The sequence below is a fragment of the Cetorhinus maximus genome, chromosome 1 (genome assembly GCF_964194155.1).
Source record: "Cetorhinus maximus chromosome 1, sCetMax3.hap1.1, whole genome shotgun sequence".
Classification (NCBI taxonomy): domain Eukaryota; kingdom Metazoa; phylum Chordata; class Chondrichthyes; order Lamniformes; family Cetorhinidae; genus Cetorhinus; species Cetorhinus maximus.
Window position 1 is genome coordinate 69,738,150 of NC_135879.1, and position 18,227 is coordinate 69,756,376.

General features: G+C 43.0%; 1 protein-coding gene across 3 annotated transcripts in view; it reads right to left on the reverse strand.

The window, feature by feature from the left end:
- sorcs2 (sortilin-related VPS10 domain containing receptor 2) overlaps positions 1 to 18,227 on the reverse strand; it is an 874,344-nt gene that overhangs the window by 185,498 nt on the left and 670,619 nt on the right. For all 3 annotated transcript variants that reach the window (XM_078542265.1, XM_078542257.1, XM_078542248.1), the window contains exon 5: positions 17,792 to 17,865. In XM_078542265.1, the coding sequence (XP_078398391.1) occupies positions 17,792 to 17,865 (74 nt within the window). The remainder of the gene's footprint in view (positions 1 to 17,791; positions 17,866 to 18,227) is intronic.

Consider the following 18,227-nt stretch of genomic DNA (forward strand, 5'->3'; position numbering starts at 1 on the left):
ATGGACTGTTATCTGTAAAAACCATTCTTGTTTATTTACAGACCTATATATACACATCTCATTACTCTGCACAAGGTTGTACTTCTCAGTATTTTATCATGTGACGTTGCATCATAGTTACATCAGTACCAGGCGCTCCTGAGTGGTTGGAAAATTTCTACGGGTAGAATTTTCGGGTCAGCGAGTGGGGGCGGGGCCTGCTCACCGACACGTAAAATGACGCGAGGTGACGTCGGGCAGGCGTCCCGACATCACCATGCGACATTTAGATCTTCAGTTCTGTGTGCCTGCCAAACTGTCAATGGTGTATTAAAGCCTGTTAAAAACTAATTTAAATAATTAAATGAGCTGCCCGTCCAACCTTAAGGTTGGCTGGCAAGCAAAGAGCCCAGGCGGCCTTCGCATTTTTCATGGAACCTCATCCACGGGTGGGATGAGGTTTCATGAAGTGTTTAAAAATTCAATAAAAAAATTTTTAAAAATTCATTGACATGTCCCAGCTCATGTGACACTGTCGCATGAGGGGACATGTTTTAAAAGTTTTTAATTTCTTTATTTAGATGTTTAAAACTTAAACAAATCTCCCTGAGGCACCTCTGTGCCTCAGGGAGATTTCTGCACTCTTTCACACTCATGCGCGAAAGAGCGCAGGCCTCAACTCAGGGAACCTCCCCCCCGCCTGCACAGGGAGCACTCAGCGCTTCTAGGCCTTAATTGGCCCACCCACTTAAAATGGTGGCACAGCCCCGATCAGGTTCGTGCCTGCCACCGCACAACCCCCCTGATGGGGGGAAATTTCTGCCCGACATGCTTCTGGTTCCTTATTTTCATTCCAATCTTTCTAGTACGTCCAAGGTTCCAATGGTTTCCTTCCCAATGATATCAAAAGGCTCTTCTGTTGCTCTTGATATTTCCCTGGTGCACTGCAATTCTATAAGATCTTGTCTGTGGACCTCTTTCTATTATAATGCCTTCCCTCTGTGATCTTGTATCCAAACTCTCTCCCTGGCTGCAGCACTTTCAAGTCTCGTGCTCTGTGCCTAAAATTGAAATTACAAGCGTCACTGTCCCTTTGTTGCTCCCCACACTTCTTAATTCTTTCATGATCATATGAGGTAATGTTAGGTTGTACTGTTTGTTGTAGAGCTGAGAGTTGTGTTCACAGCTACCTGCCCGTCTATAGTTCTGATGGCAAGAACCCATTTATTTTTTTTAGCGGTGAGCTTCTGTAGTTAAGAAAGGCTAAGTTAATATCTTCATTCTTTTTCATCAATTTTTCTGCTTCTCCATTTGACTGAGGATGTCTAGGCAAACTAGTCACGTGCGTGAAACCAAATTCCTGTGCAAATTATGGAATAGCTCGTTAGCAAACTGAGGACTGTTGCCTGACACCACAACATCCGGGATGCCAGTGTCGTGAAGATTCTTCTTCATGGTATAATGACTGATTCCGTCATGGTGCTGTGCAGTCTACTCATTTCAAACCATCTGGAGTAGTAATTAATGACAATGATGAAAGCTTTGCCTTTGAACTCAAATACCAGGCACTCCCATGGTCTCAAAGGAAATGTGTATGGTAGAAGTGGCTCGTTCAGCTGCTGGCTATGCACTGCACACATAAGGTAATTTGCGATTAACATTTAACTGGAATGATTGATGGCTGGCCACCAAATTGACTGTTGAGCTCTTGCTCTGCATTTCGCTATTCCTAAGTGACCTTGATAGATTTTCTGTAGAATGTCAATTCAAATGTTTTAGAGAAATCTTCGATGGTTGAGGGGTGTTTTCTTTGTTCCAAATATTGGATTATTTAGAGTATATTCTGGCCATCCTTTCTGGCAATACTCTCTTATTTTGATGCACGCATCATCATCATTAAGGGCTTACTTAATTTCTTATAATCTTTTCTCAGTGACTTCTAAGCGTTTGGTGATTAGCAAAGTATATGCTTCTACTTCCTCGATAAAATTTTAATCTTCCAGCTTGACTTCTTCCACTGGTATTCCTGATAATGCATCCACTGTTGTCTGATACTTTCCTTAAATGTACTCAGTAAATGAATCGTATCTCATGTGACTCAGTCTGAAACATTGAATTCTAGGTGACATTTTTCAAGGTTAAGAGTAACCAAAAGTTTATGGTTAGTTTCAATTTTAACCTTAATACCATAACATAATCAGAGAACTTCTTGCAGGCATATGTAGCTGCTAATGCTTCTTTCTCAATGGTTGCATACCTCTTCTCTGTGTCTGAGAGAGATCTTGAGGCCTAATAAACTGGTCTTCTTTATCCATTTTTCTGAACTTGAAACAGCATTGCTCCCAAGCCTGTAGATGATGTGTCTGCTGCTACAATTGTTGGCAACTCTAGTGCACTAGAACTTGGTACTGTGATCATTACAGAACACCACTTAATTGATATGGTTACTGGAGAGATGACCCCTTGTTGTAACATATATTCATTCTCACTCTTGACTTAGTCTAAGAGCTGGTGAGGGACTGTCCTCACTGTGAAGAGACATATAGGATAAGCATCTGCCCTCAGGGTTATGTGATATTCTGTTTTCAGCTTCCCTAAGCCTGAAAATAGGGAGGAAAATTAATTCCTGAATACATTACGAGAATGCTCATCAACAATTTCATCAACCTTGTAAATGAGCCTCAGCTGCAAACAAGCTTTTCTGCTCAGTAATGATCATTCTTGGTTCTTTACCAGGGATTCCACAATTTCTTTATACTTGTATCACAATCTTGCCAAGTGTTGGCCTATTACTTTCAGTGTTGTCCCTCCTGTACCTTGCAACTGGATGCAGGATGGCTGTAATGTGATATTTTTAAGCCATTTAACTTCATCAGATAATACTGAAACACCTGCATCAGTATCTAGCTTGAATTCTGTGGGGTAACCATCAACTTCTAATTTAATGTTCCAGTAATTACTTTCTGCTTCAGAACTTCTCTGAAGAAAGTTATTTGTTTTTTCTGTGGCTCTTCCACTTCTCGGATTTTACTTGGTTTCGTTGTTATCTCTTTTTCCTATGAGCTATAGGAACTTTGGATCTGCAGACTATTTTAAAATGTCTGAACTTCCCACAGTTGTGGCACTCAGCTCCCCCTGCTGGACATTCTTCCCGCTTGTGCAGGGTTTTCCCACCACACCTAGAGCATCTCAAGATGGGTGGTTGGTGCACTTTATCTCGATTTCGCAGGCTTTTGTTTCCCTGTGTCCTTTTTTGTCTTACATATTAAATGGCTTCACTCATTTCTCTCCAAGGGACATCACTTTCCCCACAAGCAACAGTTCTGTTTTACATCAGTATCAGGGGCTCCTGATATTAACACTTTACTCTACAATAGACTTATTAACATCCTTAAACAACTGACCCACCTCTCGAGAACAGTTTAATCGGTCCCCTCACCCTCTGCCCACCACTGCACCACTGACCATCTCCATTAAAATCAAAAAGGCAACATTTTTGAGATGGATTTTTGGAATATTAACAGTCACCACCCGCATTCCCCCCCTCCACCCCGCCCCCTCTGCCAAACCCCGATTCTCTCCTGCCCATTGTGGTGGCGTTAAAATTCCTCACATTTCACCATAAAAAATTGTGTTCCACAGTAAGACCAACTCAGAAGTACTCAGAAGGCTGCCCCAAGGGGAAATTGGTGGAAGGGAGGGAATGAGCATAATTTCCCTTCACTTGGCAAGTCTCTAACTTTATGAAATGTGGAGTCCGGCAGGTTTTTTTTAAAAAGGCTGTAGTGGTTACCATAATGTTTAAGCTCAAAATCTGGCATTTGAACAGCTGGGAAAGTAAATGCATTTTTAGTGGTGGAAAAACTCTGAGCTAATAACAGTGGCAATTGTTTGTGCTGGAGCTCCAATGTGTTTGAAAGTTCACTTTTGCTCATTGACCTCATGAGGTCCAAGGTTCTCTCATATAATAGCTGAAGGAAGGATGCTCTGTATTTCAAGGCGTGCTATAAAGCAAAACTCAAGCAAATGATGCAATCCTATAACACATCTTATTTTACAGTATACGGTGCTGAAATCAAACCAATGGTTGTTCTCTAACACAATGAGCTGCTGCTTGTGCAAATGTGCCACATCAGTTCATGCTGCTTTTTTTTATTGCAATTCAAATATTTTCACACCTGTAGCGTGGACAGGATAGCAGAACAAGTTACAATCTGACTTTTTTGGGAGTGGGGGGAAGCATTTGAGACAATACAATGGAAAACCATTTCTCATCAGCCAGTCTTAGCAAGTCCCAAATGTTTCACAATCAACTTGCAGCCAGCTGAATATGAGCTTGGGGAAATCTGACACTGTTACTGCAATATTAAACTGCCTTCACTCATTCACTGAATTGTCACTTCCACCTTGTGCGCAATTGGCAGGTTTCCACTCTGGCAAATCAATGGCAACACAGATAAGAGTGAGACATTACGTTTTGGTAAGTGAAATAAGGAGGTCATGTCCACATACAATTTGAAAATACAAATCTAAATGGGGAGAGAAGCAAAAGGATCTGGGAGTACATATACATAAATCATTAAAAGCAGTGACAGAGGTTAATAAGGCCATTAAAAAAGCAAGCCAAGCATTAGGGTTTATTCCTAGAGTATATTAGAAAATTAGAGAGGTTGTGCAAAATTTATATTGAACCTCAGTTGATCACACTTGAAGTTCTGTGAACAGTTCTGGTCTCCATATTATAAAAAGGATGTTGAAGCATCTGAGAAAATTCAAGGAGATTTACAAGGATAATGCCAGAAATGTGACATTATAACCAACAAGAATGGATGAACAGGCCAAGACTCTTTTCTCTTGAAAAGAGAAGGCTGACAGGTACCCTAATAGAGGTCTTTAGGAAAGGTTTAGATAAACACAGAGGGGATAATTTTAACTTAACAACAGATGGGTTTGGGTCGGGTGGGGAAATTAAAGTTTGAGAAATCTGTTTCCCAATTCAAACCTATTTTCCCGAGTGCAGGATTTCATCGAGGCAAGGATTTTGGAGGTAAATGCCTTTACAGAAACCCCCACCCCGGATCCAGGTGCCTGCCTCAGAAGCTTCTTTGATTAGGCATGTCCCATTCCACCAAAATTCACTCCCATCACCCAACCACCCCTTCACGGCAAGGCGACTACTCCTACCACGAGTCTTCCGAACTCCCTTCCTCCCCACCACCAGGCCTCGGATGCCCCCCACCACTCAATCTGCTGATCTCCCCCTGAGATCTGCAGCCTACCTGATTGGGGTAGCAGGAGGATGGAGGGTCAATCAACACCCCTACCTCCCTTCCTGATCAACTCTGTCCTTCCCGAGTCGTACCACCGCTTTCTCCTCCACCTCCAATGATATTCCCCCCAATCAAGCCCTTTCTCCCTACAGCAGTCACCTCCCCACACACAACCCCCACCCCCCAAGCCCAATTGAACCTTTTCCTCCCCTTCCACCCTGGACCTGCTGTTGCGGCCTTAACCAATAGGCTCCCCACCTAACTGGAGGCCCAGGATGTCAATGAGCTTGGCCTCTGGGCAGGTATCCTGACCCACACGCTGTGGGTCAGGTAAGTAAAATTCTTCCCCAGAGACAGTTCTCACTTGTGGGGATGTGCGGAGGTACAGGTTATTAATATGAGATGGTCATCAATAAATCAAAAATAGGGAATCATCATTGTTTTCAGCCCTGCCACAAATTCCATTACCTAGCTACGAGCTCCATCCCTCTCCCTGGCAAATGTCTGAGGCTGAACCAAAACAAAAATAAAAATACCTGGAAAAACTCAGCAGGTCTGACAGCATCTGCGGAGAGGAATACAGTTAACGTTTCAAGTCCGTATGACTCTTCAACAGAACTAAGGAAAAATAGAAAAGAGGTGAAATATAAGCTGGTTTAAGGGGGGGTGGGACAGGTAGAGCTGGATAGAGGGCCAATGATAGGTGGAGATAGCCAAAAGATGTAATAGACAAAAGGACAAAGAGGTTAAGATGGTGGTGATATCTATAAGAAATGTGCTAATAGGTGACATGAAGAGTAGAAAGCATGACAAGCAAGTTACAAATAGCCTTAGTGGGGGTGGGGTGGGGGGAAGGGATCGAAATAGGCTGAGAGGTAGAGATAAAACAATGGACGAAATACATTTGAAAATAATGGAAATAGGTGTGAAAAGAAAAATCTATATAAATTATTGAAAAAAAGGGGGATCGGAAAGGGGGTGGGGGTGGAGGAGAGAGTTCATGATCTAAAATTGTTGAACTCAATATTCAGTCCGGAAGGCTGTAAAGTGCCTAGTCGGAAGATGAGGTGCTGTTCCTCCAGTTTGCGTTGAGCTTCACTGGAACAATGCAGTAGGCCAAGGATGGACATGTGGGCATGAGAGCAGGGTGGAGTGTTGAAATGGCAAGCGACAGGGTGGTCTGGGTCATGCTTGTGGACAGACCGAAGGTGTTCCGCAAAGCGGTCACCCAGCCTGCATTTGGTCTCTCCAATGTAGAGGAAACCGCATTGAGAGCAACGAATGCAGTAGACTAAATTGAGGGAAGTGCAAGTGAAATGCTGCTTCACTTGAAAGGAGTGTTTGGGCCCTTGGATGGTGAGGAGAGGGGAAGTAAAGGGGCAGGTGTTGCACCTTCCGCGGTTGCATGGGAAGGTGCCATGGGAGGGGGTTGAGGTGTAGGGATGATGGGGGAGTGGACCAGGGTGTCCCGGAGGGAACGATCCCCGCGGAATGACGCCGGGGGGGGTTGAAGGGAAGATGTGTTTGGTGGTGGCATCATACTGGAGTTGGCGGAAATGGCGGAGGATGATCCTTTGAATGCGGAGGTTGGTGGCATGATAAGTGAAGACAAGGGGGACCCTATCATGGTTCTGGGAGGGAGAGGAAGGTGTGAGGGCAGATGCGCGGGAGATGGGCCGGACACGGTTGAGGGCCCTGTCAACCACCGTGGGTGGAAAACCTCAGTTAAGGAAGACATTTCAGTGGAACTGTTTTTGAAAGTGGCATCATCAGAACAGATGCAACGGAGGCGAAGGAACTGAGAGAATGGGATGGAGTCCTTACAGGAAGCGGGGTGTGAGGAGCTGTAGTCGAGGTAGCTGTGGGAGTCGGTAGGCTTGTAATGAATATTGGTGGACAGTCTATCACCAGAAATTGAGACAGAGAGGTCAAGGAAGGGAAGGGAAGTGTCAGAGATGGACCATGAGAAAATGATGGAGGGGTGGAAATTAGAAGCGAAATTAATAAGTTTTTCCAGGTCCAGACGAGAGCATGAAGCAGCACCAAAGCATTCATCGATGTACCGGAGAAAGAGTTGTGGGAGGGGGCCGGAGTAGGACTGGAACAAGGAATGTTCCACATACCCCATAAAGAGACAGGCATAGCTGGGGCCCGTGCGGGTACCCATAGCCACACTTTTTATTTGGAGGAAGTGAGAGGAGTTTAAGGAGAAATTGTTCAGTGAGAGAACAAGTTCAGCCAGACGGAGGAGAGTAGTGGTGGATGGGGATTGTCCGGGTCTCTGTTCGAGGAAGAAGCGGAGAGCCATCAGACCATCCCGGTGGGGGATGGCGGTGTAGAGGGATTGAACGTCCATGGTGAAGAGGAGGCGGTTGGGGACAGGGAACTGGAAATTGTTGATATGATGTAGGGTGTCAGAGGAATCACTGATGTAGGTGGGAAGGGACTGGACAAGGGGAGAGAGAATGGAGTCAAGATAGCAAGAAATGAGTTCCGTGGGGCAGGAACAGGCTGACACGATCGGTCTGCTGGGACAGTCCTGTTTGTGGATTTTGGGTAGGAGGTAGAAGTGGGCCATCCGAGGTTGAGAGACTATGAGGTTGGAAGCTGTGGAAGAAAGATCTCCTGAGGAGATGAGGTCAGTAACAGTCCTGGAAACAATGGCTTGATGTTCAGTGGTGGAGGGGAGGTAGGAGGAAGTGTGTGCGAGTTGACGCTCAGCCTCTGCGAGGTAGAGGTCAGTGTGCCAGACAACAACAGCACCACCCTTGTCAGCAGGTTTGATGACAATGTCAGGGTTGGACCTGAGAGAACGGAGTGCAGCAAGTTCAGAGAGACAGGTTAGAGTGGGTGAGAGGAGCAGAGAAATTAAGACGACTAATGTCACACCGACAGTTCTCAATGAAAAGATCAAGAGAAGGTAAGAAACCAGAGGGAGGGGTCCAGGTGGAGGGAGAATATTGGAGGCGGGTAAAAGGATCCGTTGAACGGGGAGAGGACTCCTGCCCAAAGAAGTGAGCACGGAGATGAAGGCGGCGGAAGAAGAATTCAGCATCATGCCGAGCCCAAAATTGCTGAACCAGATTGTTTGCAACCTGCTGTCATACCTGACCCCCAAGCTACTGATCTTGCGAATACATATGTGCACCATCATGAAGGCCACCTCTGTAAGACCACTTCAATAGTACTGAAGACTTGTGCTCCAGAACTTGCCACACCCCTAGCCAAGCTGTTCCAGTACAGCTACAACACTGGTATCTACCCGGCTATGTGAAAAATTGCCCAGGTATGTCCTGTACACAAAAATCAGGACAAAATCCAGCCTGGCCAATTACCGCCCCATCAATCTACTCTTGATCATCAGTAAAGTGATGGAAGGGGTCATCAACAGTACTATCAAGCGGCACTTGCTCAGAAATAACCTGCTCACTGATGCCCAGTTTGCGTTCCGCCAGGGTCACTCAGCTCCTGGACTCATTACAGCCTTGGTTCAAACATGGACAAAGGAGTTGAACTCCAGAGGTGAAGTGAGGGTGACTGCCTTTGACATCAAGGCCACATTTGACTGAGTGTGGCATCAAGGAGCCCTAGCAAAACTGGAGTCAATGGGAATAAGAAGGAAAACCCTCTGCTGGTTGGAGTCATACCTAGCACAAAGGAAGATGGTTGTGGTTGCTGGAGGTCACTCATCTCAGTTCCAGGACATCACTACAGGTATTCCTCAGGGTAGTGTCCTAGGCCCAACCATCTTCAGCTGCTTCATCAATGATCTTCCGTCTATCATAAGATCAGAAGTAGGGATGGTTGCTGATGATTGCACAATGTTCAGTACCATTCGCGACTCCTCAGATACTGAAGTAGTCCATATCTAAATGCAGCAAGATCTGGACAATATCTAGGCTTGGGCTGCATGTGGCAAGTAACACTCACACCACAACACAAGTGCCGAGCAATGACCATCTCCAACAAGAGAGAATCTAACCATCTCTGCTTGACATTCAAAGGCATTACTATCACTGAATCCCCAATATCAACATCCTGGTGATTACCATTGACCTGAAACTGAACAGGACTAGCCATATAACTACTGTGGCTACAAGTGCAGGTCAGAGGCTAGGAATTCTGTGGTGAGCAGACACATCAAGCTTCATATAAATGCAATCATACATAAAGGATAGAAATGACAAAATACTATTAAGCTCATCAAGTCCCCTACTTCCTCAGATGGTGGACCCCTTTACCCTAGGGTCACAAGCTCCATTCCATCCATTTAATCTTCTGGAAATATTCTTCATTAATGCTCCCTGGTTCCAAAAAGATATTCAAGCAGGACTCTAGGATATTTCTCTATTCTGAGTGTGCTGTCCATCTTCCAGCCCCTCCCCGACAAGAACCATTATGTGCTGTGAATATTTGTTCAACTTAGTCTACATTGATGCCTATAAGCTCCAAATGGATAATTATCCAACTCCTTTCAGAAGAAGTTAATTGCCTACCAATTTTGCTGGAAACAATGCACTGACATCATTCAAACTCATTTGTGAGTAGGAAGGGAATCCCTTATTACTTCAGTTTGATTGCATTGAAAGAAAGTCCCAGAAGATAAACAAACATCTATTATACCACCAAGTGTTCCAAAACAAGTTTCACTGTATCAAACTATCAACAATGGTTTGTGTTTTTTTTAAATGCTAGATAACTTCCTGGTTGCAGCTTCATTCATCACTCCTGTAAATGGATTTCATGTGCTATAACGAGAACTGATGTACTGCCAAATGAATACTCCTCTCTTTATAAAAACAAAAAGCTAAAAGCTACTGCGAATGCTGGAAATCCAAAACAAAAACAGAATTACCTGGAAAAACTCAGCAGGTCTGGCAGCATCGGTGGAGAAGAAATCAGTTAACGTTTCGAGTCTTCATGACCCTTCGTGAAGACTCGAAACGTTAACTGATTTCTTCTCCACCGATGCTGCCAGACCTGCTGAGTTTTTCCAGGTAAATCTGTTTTTGTTTTGGACTCCTCTCTTTATGCTTGATGGACCAGATAAGCACAGTTACTAAATTGAAACACAAGTTTTGATCAAGCAAATGGTTTTAGTTGCATGAAATAAATGAAGGAACAATAAACAGTTTTCACAATGGGGTATATTTTCTCTCCACTCCTCAATATGTAAACTAACAAAAATGTAACTTGCATTCTTTCTGAATATAGCTGTTAACCATATAGTAGAGGACCAGTCTGATTTCACTTGTCAAGCTGGCAAGAAACTTAAAAATACCCAGCCTTACAGCTGGTGATGGAGAGTCACAGTTGTGCTGACTACCTCAGTATTTATTCCTGAGAATTGTCATTTTAAATTTATCAGGTGAAATCTCTGCCTGTTAAATTGTCAATCACAGACATCTGCAGCCAATCAAGTAAAGTGCCCTCCATTCAAAGGATTCAGAAAAACCTTTCACCACCCTTGGTATGTACCCCACTGTGTGGATTTAATAGAACACCTCAACCAGCCAACTGTCACAACAGTACTCCTGTGGGACAACACAGCCACTCCTAGCAATAGCCCAAGATGTCTGGAATTGTAAATAATTCCCACCTTCCAATTCATTGTATAATTAACACCAAAAATCACCAAGGTATGGGCCAAAATACAATCTTAAACTCTAAGATAAAAGCAAAATACTGTGGATGCTGGAAACCTGAAATCAAAACAGATAATGCTGGCACCTGTGGAGAGAGAAAAACAGTTACCACTTTGAGGCTGTAGGACTCTTCTTCAGAGTCATACAGACTCGAAACGTTAACTCTGTTTCTCTCTGCAAAGATGCTGCCAGGCCTGCTGAGTTTTTCCAGCATTTTCTGTTCTTATTACAATGTCAAACTGATGGATATCTACCCAATATGACAATAATGCGTGTTAAAAAGTACAAAAATTTTAAAAATTCTATTTTGCCAAAACCATCTAAAACTTCCCGAAAGTAGTTTTGCAATAGCCGATCTAAATTGTAACCATTTCAGATTTATTCATTCATATTTAGCTTTGTAGATGTGTGGTTACAGCTATCATCTTCGTTTCCGTAGCATCCTAAAGCTCCATAGTTTGAGAGAAGTCGAAGCATAGCCTGTATATTCCTTAAAATGTCAAATGCTTCAATGAACATCGGTACACCCGACTTCATACAGCTTTATAAGTGTTTCTTTAAAATGCACTTTGAGATATGGAAACAGTCACACCTGTGGTATTTGTAATGCCGCTAACTACTTCGTTCAGTTGATCCGAACAAAGGCACATTCGATGCATCTCTCGTTGCAATGCCACCATACAATATGAGGGGAGAATTTCAAACAAAGGAAGCTGAAATGTTAGTTGTATAATAAACACAGTCCATGAATTTCCTCTGGTGTTCTCCCAAGCGGCTGCTGTAATTTGGACGGAAAGTCAATGAACACTCTGTTTATATGTCTATCTGGAATTCCTGATGATCTCCTCCCAAAGTTACAGCGGATGATTAGGTGAATCCCCAAGGAAATTTGCAGCCGCAGTTTTTAAATTGTCACTTACCCAAACATAGATTCCCAGAGAAAAAACTAATCCCATCAGACAGATACATTCAACTTCATTCTCAAATAGATGCTGGCATCCATTACTGCTCAATAATTTAGTTCATTTTAACTTTATATCCCCGTGCCTGTTAGTTCAATGAAGATAGCAAGCACGTGGTCAACTTTAGGCTAGCTTTTTTAAAAATAGAAATGCTCAAAGTAACAGGGCCTTTATGCTGCTATCAGCAGAATTTGCACATCACAATGAATGTTGCAGGCAAGCATAACAAAACCTGGGTTTGCTCTTAAGAAGGGTCATACAGACTCAAAACGTTAACTCTCTTTCTCTCTCCACAGATGCTGTTAGACCTGCTGAGCTTTGCCAGCATTTTCTGTTTTTGTTTCAGATTTCTAGCATCTGCAATATTTTGCTTTTATTTTATTATAACAAAGCCTGGCTTGAATTGTAGCTTCAAGATATACATATAGAGCTGTAATAGTATGGGAACTCAACTACCCTAAAATGGACTTTGTGGGGGGTGGAAACAGTGTAAAAGGGCAAGGAGGGCAAAGAATTCTAAAATTTATAAAGGAGAGCTTCTTTAATTAGTATGTTTCTAGTCTAACAAGGAAAGGAGTGCTGGATCTAGTCCTAGGGAATGAATTAAGGCATTTAGAGTGTGTTTGAGTGGGAGAACACCTAGGTAATAGTGATCATAATATAATTAGGTTTAAACTAGCTATGGAAACTGATGAAGATCAAAGGTGAAAATACCCAGCTGGACAAGAGACAATTTCAGCAATTTAACAGAGGCGGGCTAGAAATAGAGGTTGGCCCAAAAAACAGTAAACGTGCAATGTCAGGTCTTCAAGGCAGAAATAGTTACAAAAGGAGGAAAGATAGGGTATCCAAAGCTAGAGCTCCCTGGCTGTCAAAAGAAATTGAAGTTAAAATTAAACAGTTAAAAAAGACATTTAAGTTCATGACCAAATGTCAAATATAGAATATACAGAAAACCTGGTAAAATACAGAGGGATTGGAGAAAATTGAAAGTGAATAAAAGGACAAAGAATGTGTGAGAGAAAAGATTAGCAATAACAAAGTAAAACCCATAAATAATAAAGCATATAAAAGTAAAACATAGTTAACAATGTTGGAGCCAATTAAGAACAAAAGGGAATCTTAACAGAAGGCATTACTGAGTTACTGAATGAGTAAGAGGAAGCAGCTAACATTACAGTAGAGAAAGTTAACAAGCCATTTAGTTCAGGGTGGATGCAGCCTAAGGGAAGCTAGTGGAGATAGCAGAAGTTCTGACCACAATCTTTCAATCCTCCTTGGAAAAAGGACTGGTGTTAGAGGACTGGAGAATTATAAACGTTATACTTATGTTCAAAAAGGGAGAGGATAAATGTGGTAACTATGTGTCAGTCATCTAATGTCAGTGGTGGGAAAAATACTAGAGATCACTATCAAGGGCAAAATTAGTTCACCTGGAAAACCATGGGTTAATAAGGGACAGGCAGCACAGATTTACTATAGGCAAATCAGGGAGAATTTTCCCAGACAAGCGGAGGCAGGTAAGGGTGTGTGTGAAGAGTTAACTCCCCTAAATGTTGGGAGCCTACTTCAGGCTTTCATCCACATAGGTTTGAAGGCAAACGAAAAACCCCTGGCACAGCTGTCGGGTAAGTAGTTAAATATTCAAATAGCTCATTAAGTTGTGTTTTAACCAACATAATTCTGGCTTTAACAGCCCGCGGATCTATTTCCCTGAGCTGTCAGCAACTCGCCAAGGTCACCAAGGTGAGTAGACAATGAGGAATGGCCAGGGATAAACCTGGAAGACAAATAAAATGTCTTCATAGCCTCAATATGATATTTAAATGGGAAACTTGCCTCCTGGGAGTAGATTAGTTGCTTGCTCCTCATCCTGCTTCAGTTAGAACCAAAATTTGGTAATTTGGAAGGAGGGTTAAGTTCAGGTTTGAGATCCTTTGAATTTTTACAGCCCACGTGACCAGAACCCAACTGTTTTGAGGGGTAAAATTCCCCTCTAGGATTTTATGATTGTTAAGCAGTTTTATACTGCAGACATTTAGGAACCCCATGCATTGGTGCAGAATAAACATACATGGTAAGCATTCAAATGACTGTAAGATAGTCTGTGTGAGAGAAAAACTTTTGATATGCATACTTAGCAAATTTGCTTGATATATTGGTATCATTTGGTAGGCAGTCTGAATCTTGGCTGAAGTCCCGAAACTACTCCTACATTTCTAGCCTGAAATAACATCAGCAATGTCCAGCACCTCCACCCACATTCTCAGTGCAATTTGACCGCACAATAGTGCCAAACAGGAAATCTTCCTCTAATTCTCTTCTTCTCAGCAGTTGTTACACTGATGCATTATCCGTTCAATGGGCTCATGGACACCACTGCTCCATTGTGGCAATGAATTGTAATGTGTTTGTGCTTTTATCATCCAAAAATGGACTCTCTTTTCAACTGCTGCTGTAAACCTTTAACTCCTGGCAGCATTGCCAGATATTTCCAAAACACCAAACCCCCAACAACTGGCATATTATACACCAGGAGCTTGAATAGCATACAAAATTAAGTCTGACCTCTAGAAAATTCAGTGAATCAAGTATATGCAAGTCTTGCAGATAAAAATCTTACTCCACTCAAAATTCCCATTTTATCCATGAAAATTGAAGAAAATCCACACTCCTGTTACATGTGGATGTTCAGAGATAACTTTCTTCAGTGTTGCAACATTAATTACATACGGACAGTACCCAAAGTATTATCAAGACTACCTTTTTATGCAGCAAACCTATGTAAAAAAACCTCTGAATAATTGATGAATGACCAAATAATTCATAACAAAAAAGGAAGGCAATGTTTACAATTGTAAAATACAGAAAAGGCTGGTCTGTTATTTCACAGATACAACATCCCTGTGCCTATTGTATAAAAACACGCTCCACCTTTTGGAAGCATGCTTACATAGGAAAAACAGTACATCATGCATTTTGCTTTTTGAATTTATAATTCTCCTATATTCATTAAGTATGATAGATAAGAATTTGTCAAAAAGTAGTAATGCTTTTAGAGGTTCAGATTCCATTGGAAGGCCTAACAATGAATCACAAGGGCTTTACTTTCATCTGGCCTTGTGGTGCAATTCATGGGAAGCTCATTTCTACTTGCACTATTCTTTATAATAACCTGACAGAATCTGAGGAAATGATTTCAATCCATTAAGGACCAGTTGCTTTTATAACATGAAATCTGAAAATCTGCATGTCTAAATACAGGGATGTAGTTGCTTGGATCCTCCAGACTGAACTCACCAGGATCTGTAATTTGATACTCAATGACAGGCACTTAAATCATTACACATCTCAGCTACTTTGCACCAAAAGGAATATATTTTTGGCAGCATTTCTTTGGGGACCTAGGATATTACTTGACTCTCACATGTGGACCACACTTATTCCCCTCCATTGTCTGGGACATCTCCTTTCATCTGATCATTCACTGGCAGCCTGGCAAATCCCAGGCCAAGGCTGAAGAAAATGCCGTCTTGGAGTCCCCTCCAAACAGTAACCTCCATCCCATAACAAAAACAGAATTTCCTGGAAAAACTCAGCAGGTCTGGCAGCATCGGTGGAGAAGAAATCAGTTAACGTTTCGAGTCCTCGCAACCCTTCGACAGAACTGAGTATAGTTAGAAGAGAGGTGAAATATAAGCTGGTCTAAGGTGGGGGGGCGGGGGGAGAGAGAAGTTGAGGGTGGGGTGATTGTGGGGATAAGCAAGCAGTGATAGGAGAAGATAATCAAAGGATGTCACAGACAAAAGGATCAAAGAGGTGTTGAAGGTGGTGATATTATCTAAGAAAAGTGCTAATTAAGAATGGAAGGCAGGATACTCAAGGTACAGCTCTAGTGGGGGTGGGGTGGAAAGACTAACAAAGTTTTAGTTTTAGATTTAAAAATAATGGAAATAGGTGGGAAAAGAAGAATCTATATAAATTATTGAAAAAAAAAAGGGGGGGAGAAACGGGGTGGGGATGGGGGGAGGGGGAGTTTAAGATCTAAAGTTGTTGAATTCAATATTCAGCCCGGAAGGCTGTAAAGTGCCTAGTCGGAAGATGAGGTGCTGTTCCTCCAGTTTGCATTGGGCTTCACTGGAACAATGCAGCAAGCCAAGAACAGACATGTGGGCAAGAGAACAGGGTGGAGTGTTAAAATGGCAAGCGACAGGGAGGTTTGGGTCTTTCTTGTGGACAGACCGCAGGTGTTCTGCAAAGCGGTCGCCCAGTTTGCGTTTGGTCTCTCCAATGTAGAGGAGACCGCATTGGGAGCAACGAATGCAGTAGACTAAGTTAGGGGAAATGCAAGTGAAATGCTGCTTCGCTTGAAAGGAGTGTTTGGGCCCTTGGACGGTGAGGAGAGAGGAAGTGAAGGGGCAGGTGTTGCATCTTCTGCGTGGGCATGGGGAGGTGCAATAGGTGGGGGTTGAGGAGTAGGGGGTGATGGAGGAGTGGACCAGGGTGTCCTGGAGGGAACGATCCCTACGGAATGCCGCCAGGGGGGGGGTGAAGGGAAAATGTGTTTGGTGGTGGCATCATGCTGGAGTTGGCGGAAATGGCGGAGGATGATCCTTTGAATGCGGAGGCTGGTGGGGTGATAAGTGAGGACAAGGGGGACCCTATCATGTTTCTGGGAAGGAGGAGAAGGCGTGAGGGCGGATGCGCGGGATATGGGCCGGACACGGTTGAGGGCCCTGTCAACCACTGTGGGTGGAAAACCTCGGTTAAGGAAGAAGGAGGACATGTCAGAGGAGCTGTTTTTGATGGCAGCGTCATCAGAACAGATGCGACGGAGGCGAAGGAACTGAGAGAATGGGATGGAGTCCTTACAGGAAGCGGGGTGCGAGGAGCTGTAGTCGAGGTAGCTGTGGGAGTCGGTAGGCTTGTAATGGATATTGGTGGACAGTCTATCATCAGAAATTGAGACAGAGAGGTCAAGGAAGGGAAGAGAAGTGTCAGAGATGGACCATGTGAAAATGATGGAGGGGTGGAGATTGGAAGCAAAATTAATAAATTTTTCCAGGTCCCGACGAGAGCATGAAGCAGCACCGAAGTAATCATCGATGTACCGGAGAAAGAGTTGTGGGAGGGGGCCGGAGTAGGACTGGAACAAGGAATGTTCCATATACCCCATAAAGAGACAGGCATAGCTGGGGCCCATGCGGGTACCCATAGCCACACCTTTTATTTAGAGGAAGTGAGAGGAGTTAAAGGAGAAATTGTTCAGTGTGAGAACAAGTTCAGCCAGACGGAGGAGAGTAGTGGTGGATGGGGATTGTTCGGGCCTCTGCTCTCTGTTTTTGTTTTGGATTTCCAGCATCCGCAGTAGCTTTTAGCTTTTTGTTTTTAACCTCCATCCCATGTTTGGGGAGGACGCAAAACAAATGGAATGGAAATTGAATGCAGAGCTCATATCCAGGGCCCGGCCTACTTCATTCTCCTTCTGCTACAAGTTTGCTGAAGTTACTGGAGATTGCATGAGAAAATGCATATATTTTCAGAGTATTAAAGTTTGTAAAAATAGGCCATTTCAGACATCAGGTCTGCCCTTTATTCCTTTCCAACAATAGGCACAATCACAGACAATCACAGTTGGAAGACTTCTAAAACTGAATCTGCAAGTTAAACAAAAGCACCTCTTGCTTTGAAGTTCAATGACACCAGGTTACCTTTCAGTTTAGCAGAGTAACGTTTCCATCATCTATTACAACATTTGTTGGAAAATGTTACATGGAAATAAAATCTCAAGTATTCAGGAACAAAGAAACACAGGTTGCTTCCATCAGAGTGCTGAGGTACACTGTATAGGGTGCTATGTTTCAGTACATTCAATGTCTTCAAACAAAGATGTAAGAAATTATATCTCCATCCAAATAAATAATGTGATTCTCACCAATAAAATCGCTCCTTTGTCACTCGTTCCTGCAGTAACTCCCATTTCTTTCCAAGATCAGTCGAAAAATATAGCTGGAAAAAATGACAGATTTATTTTAAATAGTTTCAGTGAAATAGCTGCATAATGATACATGCTGGTACTGTAGATTACATATTAGTGTCAGCTATCAATATGTCCTTTGGCACCTAAGAACTCCTCTTTGTCATCATGTGTCACTTTTAGCTCGAGTCTGTAATCCACTTGCTAGCTTTGTAGATAGGCTCTTCCCATGGAAGGCAGTGAGGGCTTCTTATCACATGCAGAGGAGCATCTGGTGTTATCACTGGTCTGATATTCTGTGTGTTCCACAGCATCATTGCCAAAGTTGAAATCAGATGAATAAATAGCACAGATGGTGGAAAATTAGGGCTTATTCTGTGATCATGAATACAGA